The sequence below is a fragment of the Mobula hypostoma genome, chromosome 3 (assembly GCF_963921235.1).
Source record: "Mobula hypostoma chromosome 3, sMobHyp1.1, whole genome shotgun sequence".
Classification (NCBI taxonomy): domain Eukaryota; kingdom Metazoa; phylum Chordata; class Chondrichthyes; order Myliobatiformes; family Myliobatidae; genus Mobula; species Mobula hypostoma.
Genome location: NC_086099.1, coordinates 141,059,210 through 141,079,045, shown reverse-complemented (window position 1 = coordinate 141,079,045; position 19,836 = coordinate 141,059,210). Strand labels below are relative to the sequence as shown.

At 39.5% G+C, this 19,836-nt stretch overlaps 1 protein-coding gene across 5 annotated transcripts in view; it reads left to right on the top strand.

Moving 5' to 3' along the window:
* The window catches only part of phf14 (PHD finger protein 14), a 279,390-nt gene extending 262,801 nt beyond the window's left edge, over window positions 1-16,589 (top strand). For 2 of the 5 annotated variants that reach the window (XM_063043791.1, XM_063043788.1), the window contains one exon: window positions 9,774-12,359. In XM_063043791.1, the coding sequence (XP_062899861.1) occupies window positions 9,774-9,809 (36 nt within the window). In that variant the 3' untranslated portion in view covers window positions 9,810-12,359. Of the gene's footprint in view, window positions 1-9,773; window positions 12,360-15,979 lie in introns of those variants that run through there. The other 3 variants (XM_063043787.1, XM_063043793.1, XM_063043790.1) reach the window with 3 other exon arrangements.
* Window positions 16,590-19,836: the final 3,247 nt, after the last annotated feature.

Genomic DNA, 19,836 nt, shown 5'->3' with positions numbered 1-19,836 from the left:
AAGTAAAATTCAAGCATCTCTACTGTTTTTGAAGCTTTCCCAAATCAAGACATGGTGCAAAGCATGGATTTAAATACATCTAAGGCTTGAGCACCATACAGTTGCTTTTGACTCTTGTCAGGTAACCTTGCTATAAATTCCTTTCTCTTCTGGATCCACTGTCTGAAACTGAAGTAAGTCATTTCATCTGAAGCCCTGTTCAGATATTACCTATTTTTATCCTTACAACATAGTACAACTAGTCTATTCTTCATCATGGCTTGTTTCTATCTCAATTCTGTCTACATATCTTTAACCATATCATTATATAAGAAAAGCAAGGCTGCTTCTGCCCCTCTCATACAATGGCTATTTAGCTACAGGTCATTGCCAGATAACAGTAGGGTTCTGTTCCTGAAAACTGTTCATAACCCAAATAGCCTTTAAGTCAGAAATGCAGCTGTGAACTGAGGTCCCACACGGCAAAAGATACCTGCAGAGGTACTTGTCGCATTGTAGATTCTATGGAGAAGCATTTTAAGTTTCATTTTGCAATTCTTAATGATAAATCAGATGTTAACAAATTTAGCCTGAACTTGTCTCGGGCTAATAATATTTATTTTAAAAGATTTTACAGCGCATGAGGTTTTAAATGCTGTTTATGGTGAAGGCACTGCTGCTGGCCTAGTCAGTGTGTCTAGGTAGGGATCATGAAATGGACAGCTTGTCAACTAGATTGTATTCTTTTAGTGTTTAATATGGCAAAATTTCAGTTGGTGTCAAGAACAGTTGCTCTCAGCTCTGCAGTAGCCAGCAAATTCATCCCTCTGATCTGCAAAACACTTATTTGTATAATTGGGTTGCACATAAGTTTGGCATTTATAAACAGTAGAGGACTTGTAATGGTAAAAAGCCCTCCCTTGTTTTGTCATCTGCAACCTCAACTATTCATTGAATAGTTGGATAGTTGAATACTGCTCTTGCAGGACGTGGGAGACCTCCAGTGTCCCTGATGACTTTACATGCAAGAAGTGCATCCTGCTGCAGCTTCTAACACTGCAGGTGGACTGGATGAACTTTGGAACATACAGGAGGCTGAGGCGGCAATATATAGAACATGTAAGACCATAAGACCAAGGAGCAGAAGTGGGCCATTCGGCCCATCGAGTCTGCTCCGCCATTCTATTATGAGCTGATCCATTTTATCCTATTTAGTCCCACTGCCCCGCCTTCTCACCATAACCTTTGATGCCCTGGCTACTCAGATACCTATCAATCTCTGCCTTAAAGACACCCAATGACTCGACCTCCACTGCTGCCCGTGGCAACAAATTCCATAGATTCACCACCCTCTGACTAAAAAAATTTTTTCGCATTTCTGTTCTGAAAGGGCGCCCTTCAGTCCTGAAGTCATGCCCTCTCGTACTAGACTCCCCCATTGTGGGAAACAACTTTGCCACATCCACTCTGTCCATGCCTTTTAACATTCGAAATGTTTCTATGAGGTCTCCCCTCATTCTTCTAAACTCCAAGGAATACAGTCCAAGAGCGGACAAACGTTCCTCATATGTTAACCCTCTCATTCCCGGAATCATTCTAGTGAATCTTCTCTGTACCCTCTCCAACGTCAGCACATCCTTTCTTAAATAAGGAGACCAAAACTGCCCACAGTACTCCAAGTGAGGTCTCACCAGCGCCTTATAGAGCCTCAACATCACATCCCTGCTCCTATACTCTATTCCTCTAGAAATGAATGCCAACATTGCATTCGCCTTCTGCACTACCGACTCAACCTGGAGGTTAACTTTAAGGGAATCCTGTACGAGGACTCCCACGTCCCGTTGCATCTCAGAACTTTGAATTCTTTCCCCATTTAAAAAATAGTCTGATAAATAAATAAATGTAGAGCTGTAGTTACACTCAAGTTGCAGGACACAAGAGACTGGGTGACAGTCAGAAAGGGAAAGGGGTTAAACAGCCAGTGCAGAGTACCCCTGTGGCCATCCCCCTGAACAACAGGTATATCACTTTGGATACTGTTGTGGAGGATGACCTAGCAGAGAAAAGCCACAGTGGTCAGATCTCTGGCACTGAGTCCGGCTCTACGACTCAGAAAGGAAGTGAGGAGAAGAGGTGACCTGTGGTAATAGGGGATTCATTAGTTAGGGGAACAGAAAGGAGGTTCTGTAGATGAGAATGAGATTTCTGGATTGTATATTGCCTGCCAGGTGCCAGAGTCTGGGACATCTCAGATCAAGTCCACAGCATTCTTAAATGGGAGAGTGAACAGCCAGAGATCGTGGTCCATGTAGGTACCAATGACATAGATAGGAAGAGTGACAAGGTTCTGCAAAGTGAGTTCAGGGAATTAGGTGCTAAGTTAAAGGACAGGATGTCCAAGGTTGTGATGTCAGAATTGCCCATGACATATGCTAGTGAGGCCAGAACTAGGAAGATCATTCAGTTTAACATGTGGCAAAAGAGTTGTGTAGGAGGGAGAGCATCAGATTTTTGGATCATTGGGTTTTCATCCAGGGAAGGTGGGACCTGTATAAAAGGGATGGTTTTCACCTGAACTGGAGGGGGACTAATATCCTAATGGGAAGGTTGGCTAGTATTACGTGGGGGAATTTAAACTAGAGTTGTAGGGGGATGGGAATCAGTGTATCAGAACAGCTAGTGGAGAGGTTGGTATCCTTCCCTTTTATTCTGACAAACATATACAACCAGGATTGGTCTTATACATGAGCAATTGAGCACTAAGGAGTGCGGTAGGAACAAAGGGCAATACAGGCCCATAATTCTTTGAAAGTGGCATCATGAGTAGATAGGGTCATAAAGAAAGCTTTTGGCACATTGGCCTTCATAGATCAAATTATTGAGTACAGGAGTTGCGATGTTATGTTGAAGTTGTATAAGAAATTTGTGAGGTCTAATTTGGAAAATTGTGTGCAGTTTTGTTTAGCTACCTACAAGTATTAAGTAAGTAAGTGTGAAAGAGTACAGAGAAAGTTTACAAGGATGTTGCCAGGACTGCAGGACCTGAGTTGTAAGCAAAGATTGAATAGGTTAAAACTTTATTCCCTAGAGCACAGAAGATTGAGGAGAGATTTGCTGGAGGTATACAAAATTTTGAGGGGCATAGATAGGGTAAATGCAAGCAGGCATTTTACACTGAGGTTGGGTAAGATTGCAACTAGAAGTTATGAGTTAAGGGTGAAGGTGAAATGTTTAAGGGGAACATGAGGGGAAACTTCTTCACTTCAGAGAGTTGTGAGAGTGTGAAACAAGCTACCGGCACAAGTGGTGGATGCGATTTTGCCTTCAACGTTTAAGAGAAGTTTAAATAGTTACATGGATGGGAGGGATTTGGAGGGCTATCATCTGGGTGCAGGTTGATGTGACTCATCACCATCGTTATGTGCTGTATTGTCTGATGTGGGCAATCATGGTCTTTGACTGTGGATGTTCTTGGCAAATTTTTCTACAGCAATGGTTTGCCATTCCCTTCTTCTGGGCAGTGTCTTTACAAGACAAGTGACCGCAGCCATTGGCATCAGTGGTCACATAACTAGGACTTGTCATATGCACCACTGTTAATATGACCGTGCACCACCTGCTCCCATGGCTTCATGTGACCCTGACTGGGGGTGGGGGGTCTAAGCAGGTGTTACATCTTGCCCAAGGATGACTTGCTGGCTAGCAGAGGAAATGGGTGCTTTACATCTCCTTTGATAAAGTCGTATCTCCGCTAGGCAATTTAAATGGTTCAGCATAGACTAGATCAGTGGTCCCCAACCTCCGGGCCGTGGACCGATACATTGCCGCGAAGAATGCAGTGGTGCAGCCATGGTCGGAGTGCACCCAGCACATCTTTAAGGAAAAAGCCGAAATAAACAAGCTAATTGATTACGTGCCAGGCATCACTGCATTCTTCGCGGCAATGTATGGGTCCACGGCCTGGAGGTTGGGGACCGCTGGACTAGGTGGCCAAAGGACCTGTTTCTGTGCTGTAGTCTTCTGTGGCTCAATGAGTATAACTCTATAAGACATATTGGCAGGATTAGCCCGTTTGGCCCATCGAGTCAGTCCCATCATTCCATCATAGCTGATTTATGGTCCCACTCAACCCCATTCTCCTGCCTTTGCCTCTTAACCTTAGACACCTTTACTAATAAAGAACCTATCTACCTCTGCTTTAACTATACCCAATGACTTGGCCTCCACAGCTGTCTGTGGCCATGAATTCCACAGATTCACCATCCTCTGGCTAAATCAGGTGACTTTTAAAGCCTCAGCATTACATCCTTGCTTTTATATTTTAGTTCTCTCAAAATGAAATTGGATTTGCCTTCTTCACCAACTCAACTTGCAAGTTAACCTTTGGAGAATTCTGCACGAGGACTCCCAAGTCCCTTTTCACCTCTGATTTCTGAATTTGCTCCCCATTTTGAAAAATGTCTACACCTTTATTCCTTTTACCAGAGTGAATGACTTCCCTACACTATATTCCATTTGCCTTCTTTGCCCATACTACCAATCTGTCTAAGTCTTTCTGCAGACTCCCTGCTTCCTCAACCCTACGTACCCCTACACCTATTTTCGTATCATCTGCAAGCCTGGTTACAAAGCCATCAATTCGTCATTCAAATCATTGACATATAACGTGGAAGATGTGGTCCCAGCGCCAACGCCTGTGGAACATCACTAGTTACAGGCAGCCAACCAGAAAAGGCCCCCTTTATTCCCACTCCTTGTCGTCTTGTTCTTTAGTGATCTGATTTCCAATCTGTGTGTTTCTCGTCAAATTCTAAATAAAATCTGTCCTGACAGTCATAGAGCTGGCATTATTTAGCTGTTAACATGATTATTTATTTTGTTTAAGAAATCTCATCTGACTTGAAATAGAATAAATTGCATTCTTCCACTTCAATATATTTTTATTTTCGCATTGACATGTGTGTAAAAGGGCTTCTGGAAATGTGTTACCCATGAGCTGCTTTTACCTGGAAGAGATCCTCTCAAGGAAACAGCAAAAAATGATGGCAAATTGATTCAAATAAATAATCTGGAGTATTTTGTATTAAATTGCTGTTGTACTTTATGTAATAAAATATGCTGAACACAAAAATCAGCAATGACTATCAATACTAGTGATATAAAATCTAACGGCAGTCGGGGTACCCAATAATAAAAGTTTCCTTGAAACGGTAAGAAATGCTGATAAAACATGCCCCAACATAAACCTAGAGTACATTTCATTATTCTGATTCTGATCACCCTCTTGATGCAAGTCAGGAAGAAATACTGCAAAGACCAGATGTGTTGCCCACGCCTATTTTACCATGAGTTATTCTGGGCTCCACAGTTTGAAAGATATGTTGAGCTTCTACACCTTAAATTTATCAGAAAGAATCTAAATTCAAGTTTTAAATTAAATTGTGTTCCTGAAACTTCAAAGATTGAGTGGTTTAAAATTCAAAGCAGGTGTAGCAGTATCAGTCGTAGGAGAAACAAAATTAATATTTCAGATCAGAAAGTGAAATTAATGAGTTGTTATTCACTGTTAGGTAAATTGCTTGGCATGGTAGAACAGTAGGCGGAATCAGAATTAAATGAGAATCAGAATCATGTTTATTATCACTGACATACGTCTTGAAGTTTGTTGTTTTGTGGAAGCAGTACAGTGTAGGACATAATTATGATAGAGAGAGATCAAAAGACAATAAGGTAACATTCGTGGGTTAAATGTATGTTCAGAAATCTGATGGCAGATGGGAAGAAGCTATTTTTAAAATGTTGAGTATGGATCTTCTGGTGCCTGTACCTTCTCCCTGATGGTAGTAATGTGAAAAGGGCATGTCCTGGGTGTTGAGGGTCCCTAATGATGGCAGCCAACTTCTTGAGGTACTGCCTTCTGAAGATGTCCTTGATGGTGGTAGTTGATTGAATCTACATGCCTTTGCAACCTCTTTTCATCATGTGCATTGGAGCATCCATTCCAGGTGGTGATTCAACCAGTCAGAATGATCTCCATAGTACATCTATAGAAATTTGCTGCTAAATTTCCTCAAAAATTATCGAAGTTTGGATACGTTCACAATATTACAGTAAGCAGTTGGATTTATTTTTATCTCCTCAGGAACAAATAAAGTCATTTATGAAGCAGCTGAAGATGGTTGAGCCCAGACTGTCTTGAAGATTTCTTAGAGTTAGTTATTTTATTAGGGAGGCAAGTTGTGGGAAGAACACTATCAACAAAGAGGTATAGATAGGATAAGGGAGTGAGAAAAATTATAGGGTGAATGTAACATGGTAGAATAAGTTTATCCTTTTTTGTAGGAAGAAGGGAAACATTTTGTTCAAATGGAGGGGAGCTAAAGAATCAAGATGTTCTCATATCTGAAACTTAAAACTTACAGTTGTTCGAACAAGAAATACTAACAGCAGAATATAATATATAATACTAAGTAATCCAGTAATTGATGGATATGATCAGACTCTGCAATCTTACAGCTATTCAACCATTTACACAAGATAATTCTGTAGATGCTGGAAATCCAGAGTAACAAACATAAAATGCTGGAGGAACTCAGCAAGTCAGGCAGTATCTATGGAAAGGAATAAAATAAAGAGTTGACATTTCAGTCTGAGACACCATCAACTCCCACTACACTTCCAGCTAGATCTGCTCTAAGCTGGAGTAGATCTCTCCAGGGTAATTCCATGAAGCTGGCTTCAACTTTTTTGTGCTTCCTTGCATATGTGAAGCCTTCAAGCCAGAATGTACACCCTGACCCACAGAAATGAACGGACAACCACCCAACCTGCTCACCATTTGTCAGAGAGTTTGAATATACCCAAATGCCTCTGTCTCTGGAAACCATATTAATAATTTGATACACCAGAGCTATTCTAATAAACTTAAAGTCTTAAGTTACCCAAAACTTGTCAGACTCCCTGAAACTATTTTTCTCCATTGAAACCTGCAGCCAGTACACCCTTCAAGACTAATAGCCCAATTTCTCAGTGTCACTGCTAGGAAATCACAGGAATTTGATACGCCGATATCAGCGTGCAGTTCTTAAGATCTAGTCAGGAATTTCCTGACTTCTGCTTTTGCATGGGAGCCTCCATAGTCCTGACATTTATGCAAGCAAATACCAGAAAAAAAAGACAAATCACAAAATACTTCATTCCTAGGAAACAAGAATTCAAGAAGCCAGCCGTTATGAAGCAGCTATACAATACTGATTAGACCACACATGGTTCATGCAGATTTCTGGGCTCCAGACTGCAGGAAGTACAGTATATTTTAAGCTTTGGGGGATGATAGGAGAAAAAAGTGTGCTTTAGATTTACCAAAATGTTTTGAATTTTCTTATACAAATATAAATCAATATAGATAATTTGTTAATTTTAAAACTGTCAATCTTAGACTTGTTAACCAAAAGCCTCAAGCAGTCTTGGGTAAAGACAAGTACATGATCACAAGTCAGTGCTGTCCTGTTGCATGACAGAGCAGACTCATGGGCGAAACTCTTATTTCTAAGTGTCTGTGTGTTGATATACTGTAAGGAGCACTTTATTTCAGCATACCTCTTGTCAAAACCATTAATATATATTTTAAATATTAATGCTATTTTGAAGCTGGCATGATTTAGATACATCTCTAGGATATACACTAAAAGATTTAAAGTTTGTCCTTTTGATAACGTAGAATTTATTTCAACTCATCAATGCTACTTACTGTCAGCATCACAGACAAAATACTGGAGGAACTCAGGAGGCCAGGCAGCATCTATTGAAAAGGGTAAACAGTCGATGTTTCAGTTCGAGACCCTTGATCAGGACTGGAGAAAAGAGATGAGAAGTCAGAGTAAGAGGTGGGGAGAGAGGAGGAAGAAATACAAGGTAATAGGTGAAACCGGGATGTGTGAAGTAAAGAGCTGGGAAGTCGATTGGTGAAAAAGATAAAGGCTGGAGAAGGGGGATATCTGATAGCAGAGGACAAAAGCATGTTACTGTCAGCTTGTTTGGTTTATTTTGTGGAATATACAGTGGTATGCAAAAGTTTGGGCACCCCTGGTCAAAATTTCTGTTACTGTGAATAGCTAAGCGAGTAAAAGATGAACTGATTTCCAAAAGGCATTAGGTTAAAGATGACACATTTCTTCAATATTTTAAGCAAGGAACATTTTTTATTTCCATCTTTTACAGTTTAAAAATAACAAAAAAAATGGAAAAGGGCCCGAATCAAATGTTTGGGCACCCTGCATGGCAGTACTTAGTAACACCCACTTTGGCAAGTATCACAGCTTGTAAACGCTTTCTGTAGCCAGTTAAGAGTCTTTCAATTCTTGTTTGGGGGATGTTCGCCCATTGTTCCTTGCAAAAGGCTTCTAGTTCTATGAGATTCTTGGGCTGTCTTGCATGCACTGCTCTTTTGAGGTCTATCCACAGATTCTTGATGATATTTAGGTCAGGGGACTGTGAGGGCCATGGCAAAACCATCAGCTTGCGCCTCTTGAGATAGTCCATTGTGGATTTTGAGGTGTGTTTAGGATCTCCAAACATGCCTTTGCTCATTGAAGCCAAAAAGTTCTATTCAAAAGGTTCAAAGGGACATCTAAACAAGCCTGATGCATTTTGGAAACAAATCCTGTGGACTGATGAATTTAAAATAGAACTTTTTGGCCGCAATGAGCAAAGGTATGTTTGGAGAAAAAAGGGTGCAGAATTTCATGAAAAGAACCTCTCTCCAACTGTTAAGCATGGGGGTGGATCGATCATGTTTTAGGCTTGTGTTGCAGCCAGTGGCACAGGGAACATTTCACTGGTAGAGGGAAGAATGAATTCAATTAAATACCAGCAAATTCTGGAAGCAAACGTCACACCATCTGTAAAAAAGCCAACGATGATTCTCAATGATGTTTAGGTTGGGGGACTGTGAAGGCCATGGCAAAACCTTCAGCTTGCGCTTCTTGAGGTAGTCCATTGTGGATTTTGCGGTGTGCTTAGGATTATTATCCTGTTGTAAAAGCCATCCTCTTTTCATCGTTGGCTTTTTTACAGATGGTGTGACGTTTGCTTCCAGAATTTGCTGGTATTTAATTGAATTCATTCTTCCCTCTACCAGTGAAATGTTCCCTGTGCCACTGGCTGCAACACAAGCCTAAAACATGATCGATCCACCCCCATGCTTAACAGTTGGAGAGGGGTTCTTTTCATGAAATTCTGCACCCTTTTTTCTCCAAACATACCTTTGCTCAATGCGGCCAATAAGTTCTATAACAAGTCCTGTGGACTGATGAAGTTAAAATAGAACTTTTTAACTGAAGGTTTTGCCATGGCCCTCACAGTCCCCTGACCTAAACATCATCGAGAAGCTGTGATGCTTGTCAAAGGGGGAGTTACTAAGTCCTGCTATGCAGGGTGCCCAAACTTTTGCTTTCAGGCCCTTTTCCTTTTTTGTTATTTGGAAACTGTAAAAGATGGAAATGAAAACGTTTTCTTGCTTAACATATTAAAGAAATGTGTCATCTTTAACCTTATGCCTTTTGGAAATCAGTTCATCTTTTACTCGCTTAGCTACTCACAGTAACAGAAATTTTGACGGGCGTGCCCAAACTTTTGCATGCCACTGCAGGTGACTAACCGCGGTCTTTTTTTAAAAAATTATTCTGATATTGCTTATGATAAAGTAGAAGGAGATTATCAAGGTCATACCTAATGTTGAATTTTATGTTTAGAATGCAACAGTAAATGGAATTAATAATTTTCTATTTAAACAGAGCATGAATTCCACCATCGAAAAACAAATGCACTAGACATTTTCTAACTATTCTCAGCTATTGCCAATGTAGGGTGGTGATCTTTTACTTTGGATTTTTGAATGTGGATCCAGTCAAGCAAGGGTAATTAACTCTTCTGTGGAGATACTGAACACAGTCTAGCGCAGCGGTCCCCAACCACCAGGCCGCAAAGCATGTGCTACGGGGCCACGAGGAAATGATATGATTTGGCGATATGATCCAGCTGCACTTTCTTCATTCCTTGTCACGCCTACTGTTGAACTTGAACGCACGCAAGGTCATTACCCTCGTGTCATCCATGTCAGCGCGGGAAGAAGATCAACTCCTCAAGCTTGCAAATGACGGCGGGCTGAAAAGTATGTTTGACATAACATCTCTGCCGGCATTCTGGATCAAAGTCAAGGCTAAATATCCTGAGATAGCCACAAAATCACTAAAAACATTGCTTCCATTTCCAACATATCTCTGCGAAGCGGGATTTTCTGCAATGAATGCAACAAAAACTAAATTGTGGAATAGACTGGACATAAGGAACCCCCTTCGAGTATCGCTATCTCCCATCACCCCTCAATGACACCGTCTTGTTGCAGGAAAACAAGCCCAGGACTCCCGCTGATTCAGCGATATTGGTGTGTTGCAATGATTTTATATGTTCATACAAGGAAAATATGTGCTGTGTGTTTAATATCCGAACATTACTTAAAATGTCGTGATGCTTTTGACTTATAAGTGACTTATAATTGACTTATCACTATATTCATGCGCTGTGTTACATAAAACCTAAAATAACACTAACATATAGTAAAAGCAGGAATGATATGATACACTGCATATATAAAGTAGAAATAATGTATACACAGTGTAGTTTCACTGAACAGAATTGCCAAAAATGATTTGTAGAAAAAAATGGGCACGTACACGCATGTGGACGTAGGTGCCCACGCAAGGCTTCATGGTCATGGTAGTCTTTCCTGGGGTAAACACAACGTACTTGACTGCTTCTCTTGTCCGTTGGCAACCCTACCACCCCACCCCCACCCCCCGGTCGGCCGGTCCGCAAGAATATTGTCAATATTAAACCGGTCCGCAGTGCGATAAAGGATAGAACAGGCTAAGCATTTAGCAACTACATGAATCATTTGTTATTGCAAAAAAAACTGTTGCTCAGTCCTGCCGACTGCCAAGAAATCTTGCTTGAAATGGTCAATGAGTTTCAATTTCATGGATTCTTCAGTCTATTAATCTGGTTCCCATTTGGCTGATCATATAGATTTGGAATCTGTTGGATATTTGGATGGATTTTAATTAATGCAATTTTTGATCCAAAAGTGAAGATATCAAAGGAAATTCATGGCTAAGGTGGGTTAGTTTAATATTACAAATTTATCCACTTTCCTGGATTTCTGAAAATAATTCAAAAATATGCATAAGGAATGAAGAGAGGAGAAAAAATGACAAATTGTATGAGAGTATGGCTCAGAGTTGTAATACATCTTTTCAGAGTATGGTAAAGTCCTTTCCAACAATGGATCCAACCAACTAAAGATGACAATTAGCTAATTATGGAAATAGTGAATGTAATCTCATAAGAACTAAGGATGAGCTTAGAGAAGAGTAGGTAATTCAAGGCAATGCACTTCTGGAGTTGCAGCCACCGTGTCATACAGCTAAACCTGTCAGTCATTTTTACTGTAGCAAGGTCTCTGAGGATAATACTGAATCACCAGATTATCTGAATTTGATGGTGTTAATTCGATAAGCATCCTCCCTAGCTTGAGTACTACAATAGAGTAGACAGGCAATCCATGCAGGGTAAGCTAAAATTAACTTCACTGTCCTGATGAAATGCAGTCTTGTACATCCGTGAATGATGGAATGATCATCCATTCCTATGACAAAATGTTCCAGTGCAATATGTCAACATTTCCCCCATCCCTCCTCACTCTTTGAAATAACTATTTTTAGTTAACAATTCCGCCTCATTGATGTCTAATGAACAGAAATTGCCTTTATTATAATCATACCAAAAATCTATAAACCTCTATTGGATCTCCTCTGAAGCATTGTGATTCAGTTAAAGCCTTTCATAAATTTTGAGCATTTCTATATTATGCTTCCCATGTCTGTCATCAATTACCAATGTTCAATGGGTGTTACACAGTTTATCATGAGAAATTTGCTTTCGCTCTTACAAAAGAAAACCCTGAAATACAATCTTTGGCTTGTTTATTGTTTATCTGTATTTGCATTTCATAAAATTACATAAATCTTCAATCTATACACAAACATTTTCACTCTTCCAAAACACATCTTCTCACAGTTTCCAATATAAAATTGAATCTATTATCTATCTACCCACTGCATTATCTGAGCATTTTGATGAAGTCTTAGTTTTGCATCATTCTTGTAAAATGAGCCCGTCATTACATTTTATTGCAATATTACGCAAAGCATTCCACTTGTTTTTGGGTTTATATGAATCTGAAATTGCAACCTTCTTGGTAAATGATAACTACCTTCTTTAAAGACAGAATTATTTTGAACTACTAATAGAGATACTGTACTTGGCAAAAATAAATTGCATAGAAAAGCACTTTTAAAATCAAATGTTTTCAGCTCTTGTTAGTTATAGAAATGAAGCATTTTCTCCAGTTTATTTTAATAAAACAGTTTAGTATTATTGTTGATGAAGTCTTTGCTTGATTTTAATCCAGTTTTTAGTAAACTCTATTTAATACAGTCGACCTTCACTAATCCGACGACCTGTCCTTCGATAATCCGGAACTGATTATGCTTAATGTGATCCTTCTGTAATTCGGCATTTTCACTAATCCGGCACTCCGCAGGTCCCAATGGTGTCGGATTAGTGAAGGTCAAGCTGCATTTAAAAACTAATTCTAGTATGTATGAAGTGTCATTTTAAATGCCATGCACACCAATGATGCTGATATAAATAATCCCACCTGACCATATTACACTCAAAACTTGTATAAAATTAATAATTTATCTGAAATATTTGGATGACATTTTCAAGAGATCTCTACCTTGCATATTATACCAATTATAATGTCTTTACAATCATCACAATATTTTTTAGAGTACTCAAAAAGTGGATGGCAGATTAAGTAATAATTTAGCTATCTTGCAGGTGCTGGAACTCTTGATAACACACACAAGATGTTGGAGGAGCTAGTCAGGCAGCATTGATGGAGGGGAATGAACAGTCGATGCTTTGGATAAAGACCTGTCATCTGAACTGCAGCTGAAGGGGGCAGAAGTCAGAAAGGCTCATTACAGATTTGATTGATTGGAAATTTAAAGTGAAAAGCTGTAAAAGAGCTAGTGTTATTATAGAGGTTTTCCTAATATATGATGCATGCATTGTTTTTTTTTGTTTTAGGGAATTGGCATTGAATTTTACTACCTTTCTCACCTATTTAGAGGTGGAGTATTGATCAGGATGAAATCATTAATCCAATCTATTGTGTTAACCCTTTACCTCATAACATAACAAATAAGGTGTAACATAACAAGTGAAATAAGTTAATAAAATTATCATCTATTAGAAATCTTCCTCTTAAATCTTCAGCAAAATTAACATTTACAAGGAGTTTCTCTTGCGGAGTATTTGCATTTGAGCAAGTAAGTGGCTGCCACATTTTTGTCATTAGTCAGTCCAAGCTTTCTTTCATAGAGCCATTATTAAGGTGGCATTTTCCACATGCAATCACATTTCTTCCCTTATGAAAACCAATAAAGATGTACAACAGAGGGCACAGTTGTAAAATGTATAAAGCCCTAGGGGGTGCATTCATTTGACAGCTGCTTCACAATTCTTAACAAAGCAAATGTCAAAGTTGTCGAGTCTGTCGTATGAAAATGATCCATGTAGCCATGGTCTCCTTTTCCCTGAATAATAAACCACTGTCTACTTTGCAGTTGCAGTGTCAAAATTTGCAATTTATCATAAATATTTTATATCTGTCTATAAAAGCAATTGGTACCAGGCTTAACTGTTCACAGTCCCATGTTTATTACTGAGCCAATGTATTTCATATAGCAGGTTACCACATGCCACTACATCTTTTAAGAGACCACTATCATCCATTACTATGACAACCAGTGTAAGTTGCTGCTGGATAATGTGGAATGCACTCATTTGCTGAAATACAGTAGAATTTTCACATATCCTTCATTGAAAGGAGTACAGCTATCACAACAAGTACAATGCAGAGGGATATTTCTATCATTTGCTGTCTCTGTGTGGGGCCATGTCACAGTATCCACATTGTCATCGATCTCTGCACTGCACTTTAAATATTGATAATGTCTAATACATCAGCAAAATACAGATCCAGTGATATTTTGGACTTGTTCCTTGAATGCTGAATCTCCTACATTTGTCTCACTGACATCTGACTAAAATTTCCTAATGTCTCATACAACAATTTATTGAATCTTAGAAAAGTAAAGTTAGTAAATGAAAGTATTTCAAAATTTATTGAAAATTGGTTGCTGCTGGTGTCATATTTACAGCTTCTTTCTTAAAACTGAATGCAATACCATCTATTGAACTTTGGGCACAGGGTACAAATCATTGCTAAAGAATATACTGACGCTAATTCATTTAAACAATTGGCATACTATGACTGTGCGAAGACTGGCAAGCAGGATTCCTTAAATAGGAGTTATGGTAGATCACCAGCATACTGCTGTCTGACGTGATTTTTTTTCCCTATGATAGACTTGACCAAACTTCAGATAATATATGGTGCTGCTAGTAATTGGAAAATTGACAGACTTGTCAGGAAGCTTTGGGATAGAGAGCATAAAATACAGAGATGTAAAATGCTTGTGAAATAAAGTTTATAGTTACTTCAGTTGACTGAAATAACTGAGTAAAAGAATAATTTGTATCACTGCATCAACTTGGTGTGGTTAGTTTGAGATCATTAATACTTTTGTAAACCTTATTTTCATTATCTTAAATATCTTTTCAAATCAACATTGAATTAATGTCAACAACAGGAATTCTGCAGATGCTGGAAATTCAAGCAACATACATCAAAGTTGCTGGTGAACGCAGCAGGCCAGGCAGCATCCCATCCCATCCCTCCCCACTGATCTCCCTCCTGGCACTTATCCGTGTAAGCGGAACAAGTGCTACACATGCCCTTACACTTCCTCCCTTACCACCATTCAGGGCCCCAAACAGTCCTTCCAGGTGAGGCATCACTTCACCTGTGAGTCGACTGGGGTGATATACTGCGTCCGGTGCTCCCGATGTGGCCTTTTATATATTGGTGAGACCCGACGCAGACTGGGAGACCGCTTTGCTGAACATCTACGCTCTGTCCGCCAGAGAAAGCAGGATCTCCCAGTGGCCACACATTTTAATTCCACATCCCATTCCCATTCTGACATGTCTATCCACGGCCTCCTCTACTGTAAAGATGAAGCCACACTCAGGTTGGAGGAACAACACCTTATATTCCGTCTGGGTAGCCTCCAACCTGATGGCATGAACATTGACTTCTCTAACTTCCGCTAGGCCCCACCTCCCCCTCGTACCCCATCTGTTACTCTTTTTAATGCACACATTCTTTCTCTCACTCTCCTTTTGCTCCCTCTGTCCCTCTGAATATACCTCTTGCCCATCCTCTGGGTCACCCCCCCCCCCGTCTTTCTTCCCGGACCTCCTGTCCCATGATCCTCTCGTATCCCCTTCTGCCTATCACCTGTCCAGCTCTCGGCTCCATCCCTCCCCCTCCAGCTTTCAAATCCCTTACTCACTCTTCCTTCAGTTAGTCCTGACGAAGGGTCTCGGCCTGAAACGTCGACTGCGCCTCTTCCTATAGATGCTGCTTGAATTAATGTCTGTGGTTCTTCGTAGCAAGGAAATTATGTTTTGATTATATTGTGACAATCATCAAGAGAGAAATTAAAAAGAAGGTTCCTCAGGATCCTAATATGTTAGATCAATATATCGTATTTAAAGATATAAGTGATACCCAAGCATTACAGCATTAAAATAATGAAAATTGACTTAATGCAGATATTGTTTTAGAAATGAAGAAAAGGGTTATATCAGAGGTTACTGTAAACATTAAGCAACATTATTACCATTGTCTGGGATTAATGAAGAAAATAATGCTTCATCTTAAAAGTCAACATCTGTTTCACAGGAAGATGAAGAAGAGCTGGAGGATGATGATGAAGAAGAAGTGGAAGAAGAAAATGACTTCGCCCCAGTAAATGAATAAGGACCGAATGACTTCATAGAGAAAATAAAATTGATAAATGTCTCAATTTCAGATCAACTCTTAGAAAGCATTTGTTTTGTCTTACATTGCAACTGTTAAGTTGTCAACTATAAGTTGTCAGTTAGTTCCTTGTCTGTAAACCTGTTAATAAATACCTCCATAACTTTTTTAATAAAATGTTGTGTGTATGTATGTATGTATATAGATAATCCTTCATTCATATTTCAATTTTAGCAATTCTTTATCTGTACTTCTCAAACAATCTCAAATTCAAGTGAGTGAATATTTCTTGCTCAGATACCTCTTTTTATAAAATTTCAAATCCTCTATGTGATTGTAACAGAATTAAAATCATTAAAGAAATTAAAGCAATTAGTGCAGTAGATTTTCAGAAGAAGCCATGACTTGTTCTGTTCTCATAAAGGTTCAGTACTTTGCTCTTGAGGACTCATCAGACCTGATGTTTTGGCAGGAGATAACTCAGTCCAAATTTTCTGAGAAATTTTAGTTTTGAATCTGTGCAATGCTGATAAATCAAATACAATCATGGGTTTAGATTAAAATTATGGCATTAAAATAAAATTAAAAAGTTAGTTTTGAACTTTAAAACTCACTGAAAGTACAGAAATACCTCATTAGAAACCGCATTTTACCAATAGCAAAAGGTCTAAATTGGGTGCCAAACTTGCATGTGGACTACACTGTTGTCTGCCCTTGAAATTACCTCTTCCCTGCAGATGGTATCCAGGTGCAGTTATCCAATGAGAGGCCAGATCCCTGCTGCAAGTGAAGCCCAGTGCAACAAATACCCTTGCCTGTTAAAGGCCCGGTTCCCAGAAGTTTCCTTGACAACCATACACAAGCTTTCATCGAAATAATTTTGCTTATTTTGGTTCGGATCAAACCATGTCCTGATGTTAATTTATTGTACACGGTTGCAAATTGAATATATACTTTGAATGGCAGGTAAGTATACATACTGCAATTTATAACTTTGTATTTAATTTTAAAAGAAAATTGCAACTTAGTTGAAATAATAAATTAGATTTTAGTTATCATTAATTTCAGTGCTTATTACCACCAGAGGAACAAATCCGTACTTATCTAACATGGATCTCCCTTCCACATTAAACTTTCTCTGATTTGTACTGAAAGAATAAAGTATCATTGGAAAAATGAGTAAAGGTCTATCCCACATTTAACTAACTGCTGTGCCTACTCACAATACAGAGACTACTTTATGGAATCCCCAAAGTTCTCCTCTGTTTGCAAAGCACATATGGAATGTTTCAAGATTGTTTAATGTCATTTGCCAGTACACAAGCGTAAAGGTTAATGAAATAATTGTTATTCGGGATTTGATGCAGCACAAAAATACACAGTAAGATAAAGAACATTAAAATAATAAGAGAACACAATAAGTATAAATACCTAAGACAGCTTATATGCATTGATTGTATGTCCACAAAGTGATGCTAGGCACAGGAGAGTCTGTACTTGAGCTGACTGACAGGAAATGAAAAAGTAGTGGTGGTTGGGGATGTGGAGGTGTTGATTAACCTTACTGCTTGGGGAAAGTAACTTTTTGAACGTGGATGCTACGTAGCCTCCTCCCTGATGGGAGTGGAACAAACAATCCATTAGCAGGCTGGGTGGGATCCTTCATGATGTTACTGGCGCTTTCTCAGCACCTTTCTGCATACATGTCCCTGATGGCAGGTAGTCTGGTGCCACTGATTTGCTGGGCAGTTTTGATACTACTGTCGCTTGAAGTAAACCCATTCACATATAATCTCTCCAGCTATAGTGGACTACAACCAAAAGTTCAGCAATCTCATCCAAACCTGCAAACTCCCACCAATTAAGTTTACAAAAGTCATAGAAACTAGAAACTGCGGAGCAACTGTAACCGGCTGCATGCACGACCGGCGCATGCGCACCCAAAAGCAGCAGAAGTATAATAAACTACTACCCACAAGTACCCTTCCAAGGCACACGCCATGCTGAATTGGACACACTGCTTTTGTTCATCTATTGTCACTGGATTAAAGTCCTGGACCTTCTCATTTGAAAGGTCTGTGCAAGTAATTTCAGAAGATTCCAGCAGTGTGTAATACCAACAGCTGCCTTCTCAAGGGAACCTAAAATAAACAATAAATGCTTATCAAACAACAGGAATTCTGCAGATGCTGGAAATTCAAGCAACACACACCAAAGTTGCTGGTGAACGCAGCAGGCCAGGCAGCATCTCTAGGAAGAGGTACAGTCAACGTTTCAGGCCAAGACCCTTCGTCAGGACTAACTGAAGGAAGAGTTAGTAAGAGATTTGAAAAAGAGAGTTAGTCCTGACAAAGGGTCTCAGCCTGAAACGTCAACTGTACCTCTTCCTAGAGAATAAATGCTTGTCGTCTTAGTGATGCTCACAACTGAAAAGAAAAAGATAATAAGTACTGAATGAATTCGTTCTTAGGTGCAGTGCATAAATTTAGCCTCCATTTGGTTACTGTGGATGTTAGATATCTGAATGAAAAGCAAAAGAAATTACTTAGCAGGCCAGGCAGCATCTGGGGAAATAGAAACAGGTAACATTTCAAACAAATGACCCTTGATCAGAACTGGAGAAATTAGAAAGAAGCATATTTTAATTGAAGAGGAGAGCCAGGCAGAGAGAACAAAGGGAAGGTCGAGAAAGAGACCAATGCTGTCCAGGTGGCACAATTACTTTCAGTGCACCCTGTTGTATCACCCAGACAATCATGTTCTCCAACCCATCAGAATAAGGTATATTATCACCGGCATGTGACGTGAAATTTGTTAACTTAGCAACAGCAGTTCAATGCAAAACATTAGCAGAGAGAGAAAATAATAATAAAATAAAACATAATAAATAAACAGGTAATGAATTATGTATACTGAATATTTTTTTTAAATGTGCAAAAACAGAAATGCTGTATATTAAAAAAAAAGTGAGGTAGTGTCCAAAGCTTCAAAGTCCATTTAGGAATCGGATGGCAGGGGGGAAGAAGCTGTTCCTGAATCATTGAGTGTGTGCCTTCAGGCTTCTGTATCTCCTTCCTGATGGTAACAGTGAGAAAATGGCATGCCCTGGGTGCTGGAGGTCCTTAACAATGGCATTCACTTTGTTTTCTCTACATTTATTTATTGATGGGGATACCGTGCGGAACTGGCCCCTCCGGCCTTTCAAGCTGCACCACCCAGCAGTCTCCTAATTCAAACCAGCCCAATCACAGGACAAGTTACAGTGCTGAATTAATCTACCAACTGGCACGTTTTTGAACTGTGGGAGGAAACCAGAGCACCCAGAGGAACCCTATTCAGTCATAGGGAGAACATACAAACACCTTACAGACAGCGGCGGCCTATTTCCCACAGTCTTCCTCTGAGACTTAAATACACTCTTGCTTTCTTATTTTTCCAGTTGTGATCCAGAGTCATTGACCTAAAACATGAATTCTGTTTTATTCTCTCAATATATACCCATTATGTGACTACCAACTACCAGTCACACAAGGCCATGCCCAGTATTGTAAAGCATGCCAAATTACCTAATCTGCCAATGAGCTATTTCCTAATTCTTAAGGATCATATGGACCAATAGCCAGTTTCTGTAACAGCAACACACATCAAAGTTGCTGGTGAACGCAGCAGGCCAAGCAGCATCTATAGGAAGAGGCGCAGTCGACGTTTCAGGCCGAGACCCTTCGTCAGGACTAACTGTTTCTGTAACAACTCATTTTTATTGCCAATCAAATGCAGAA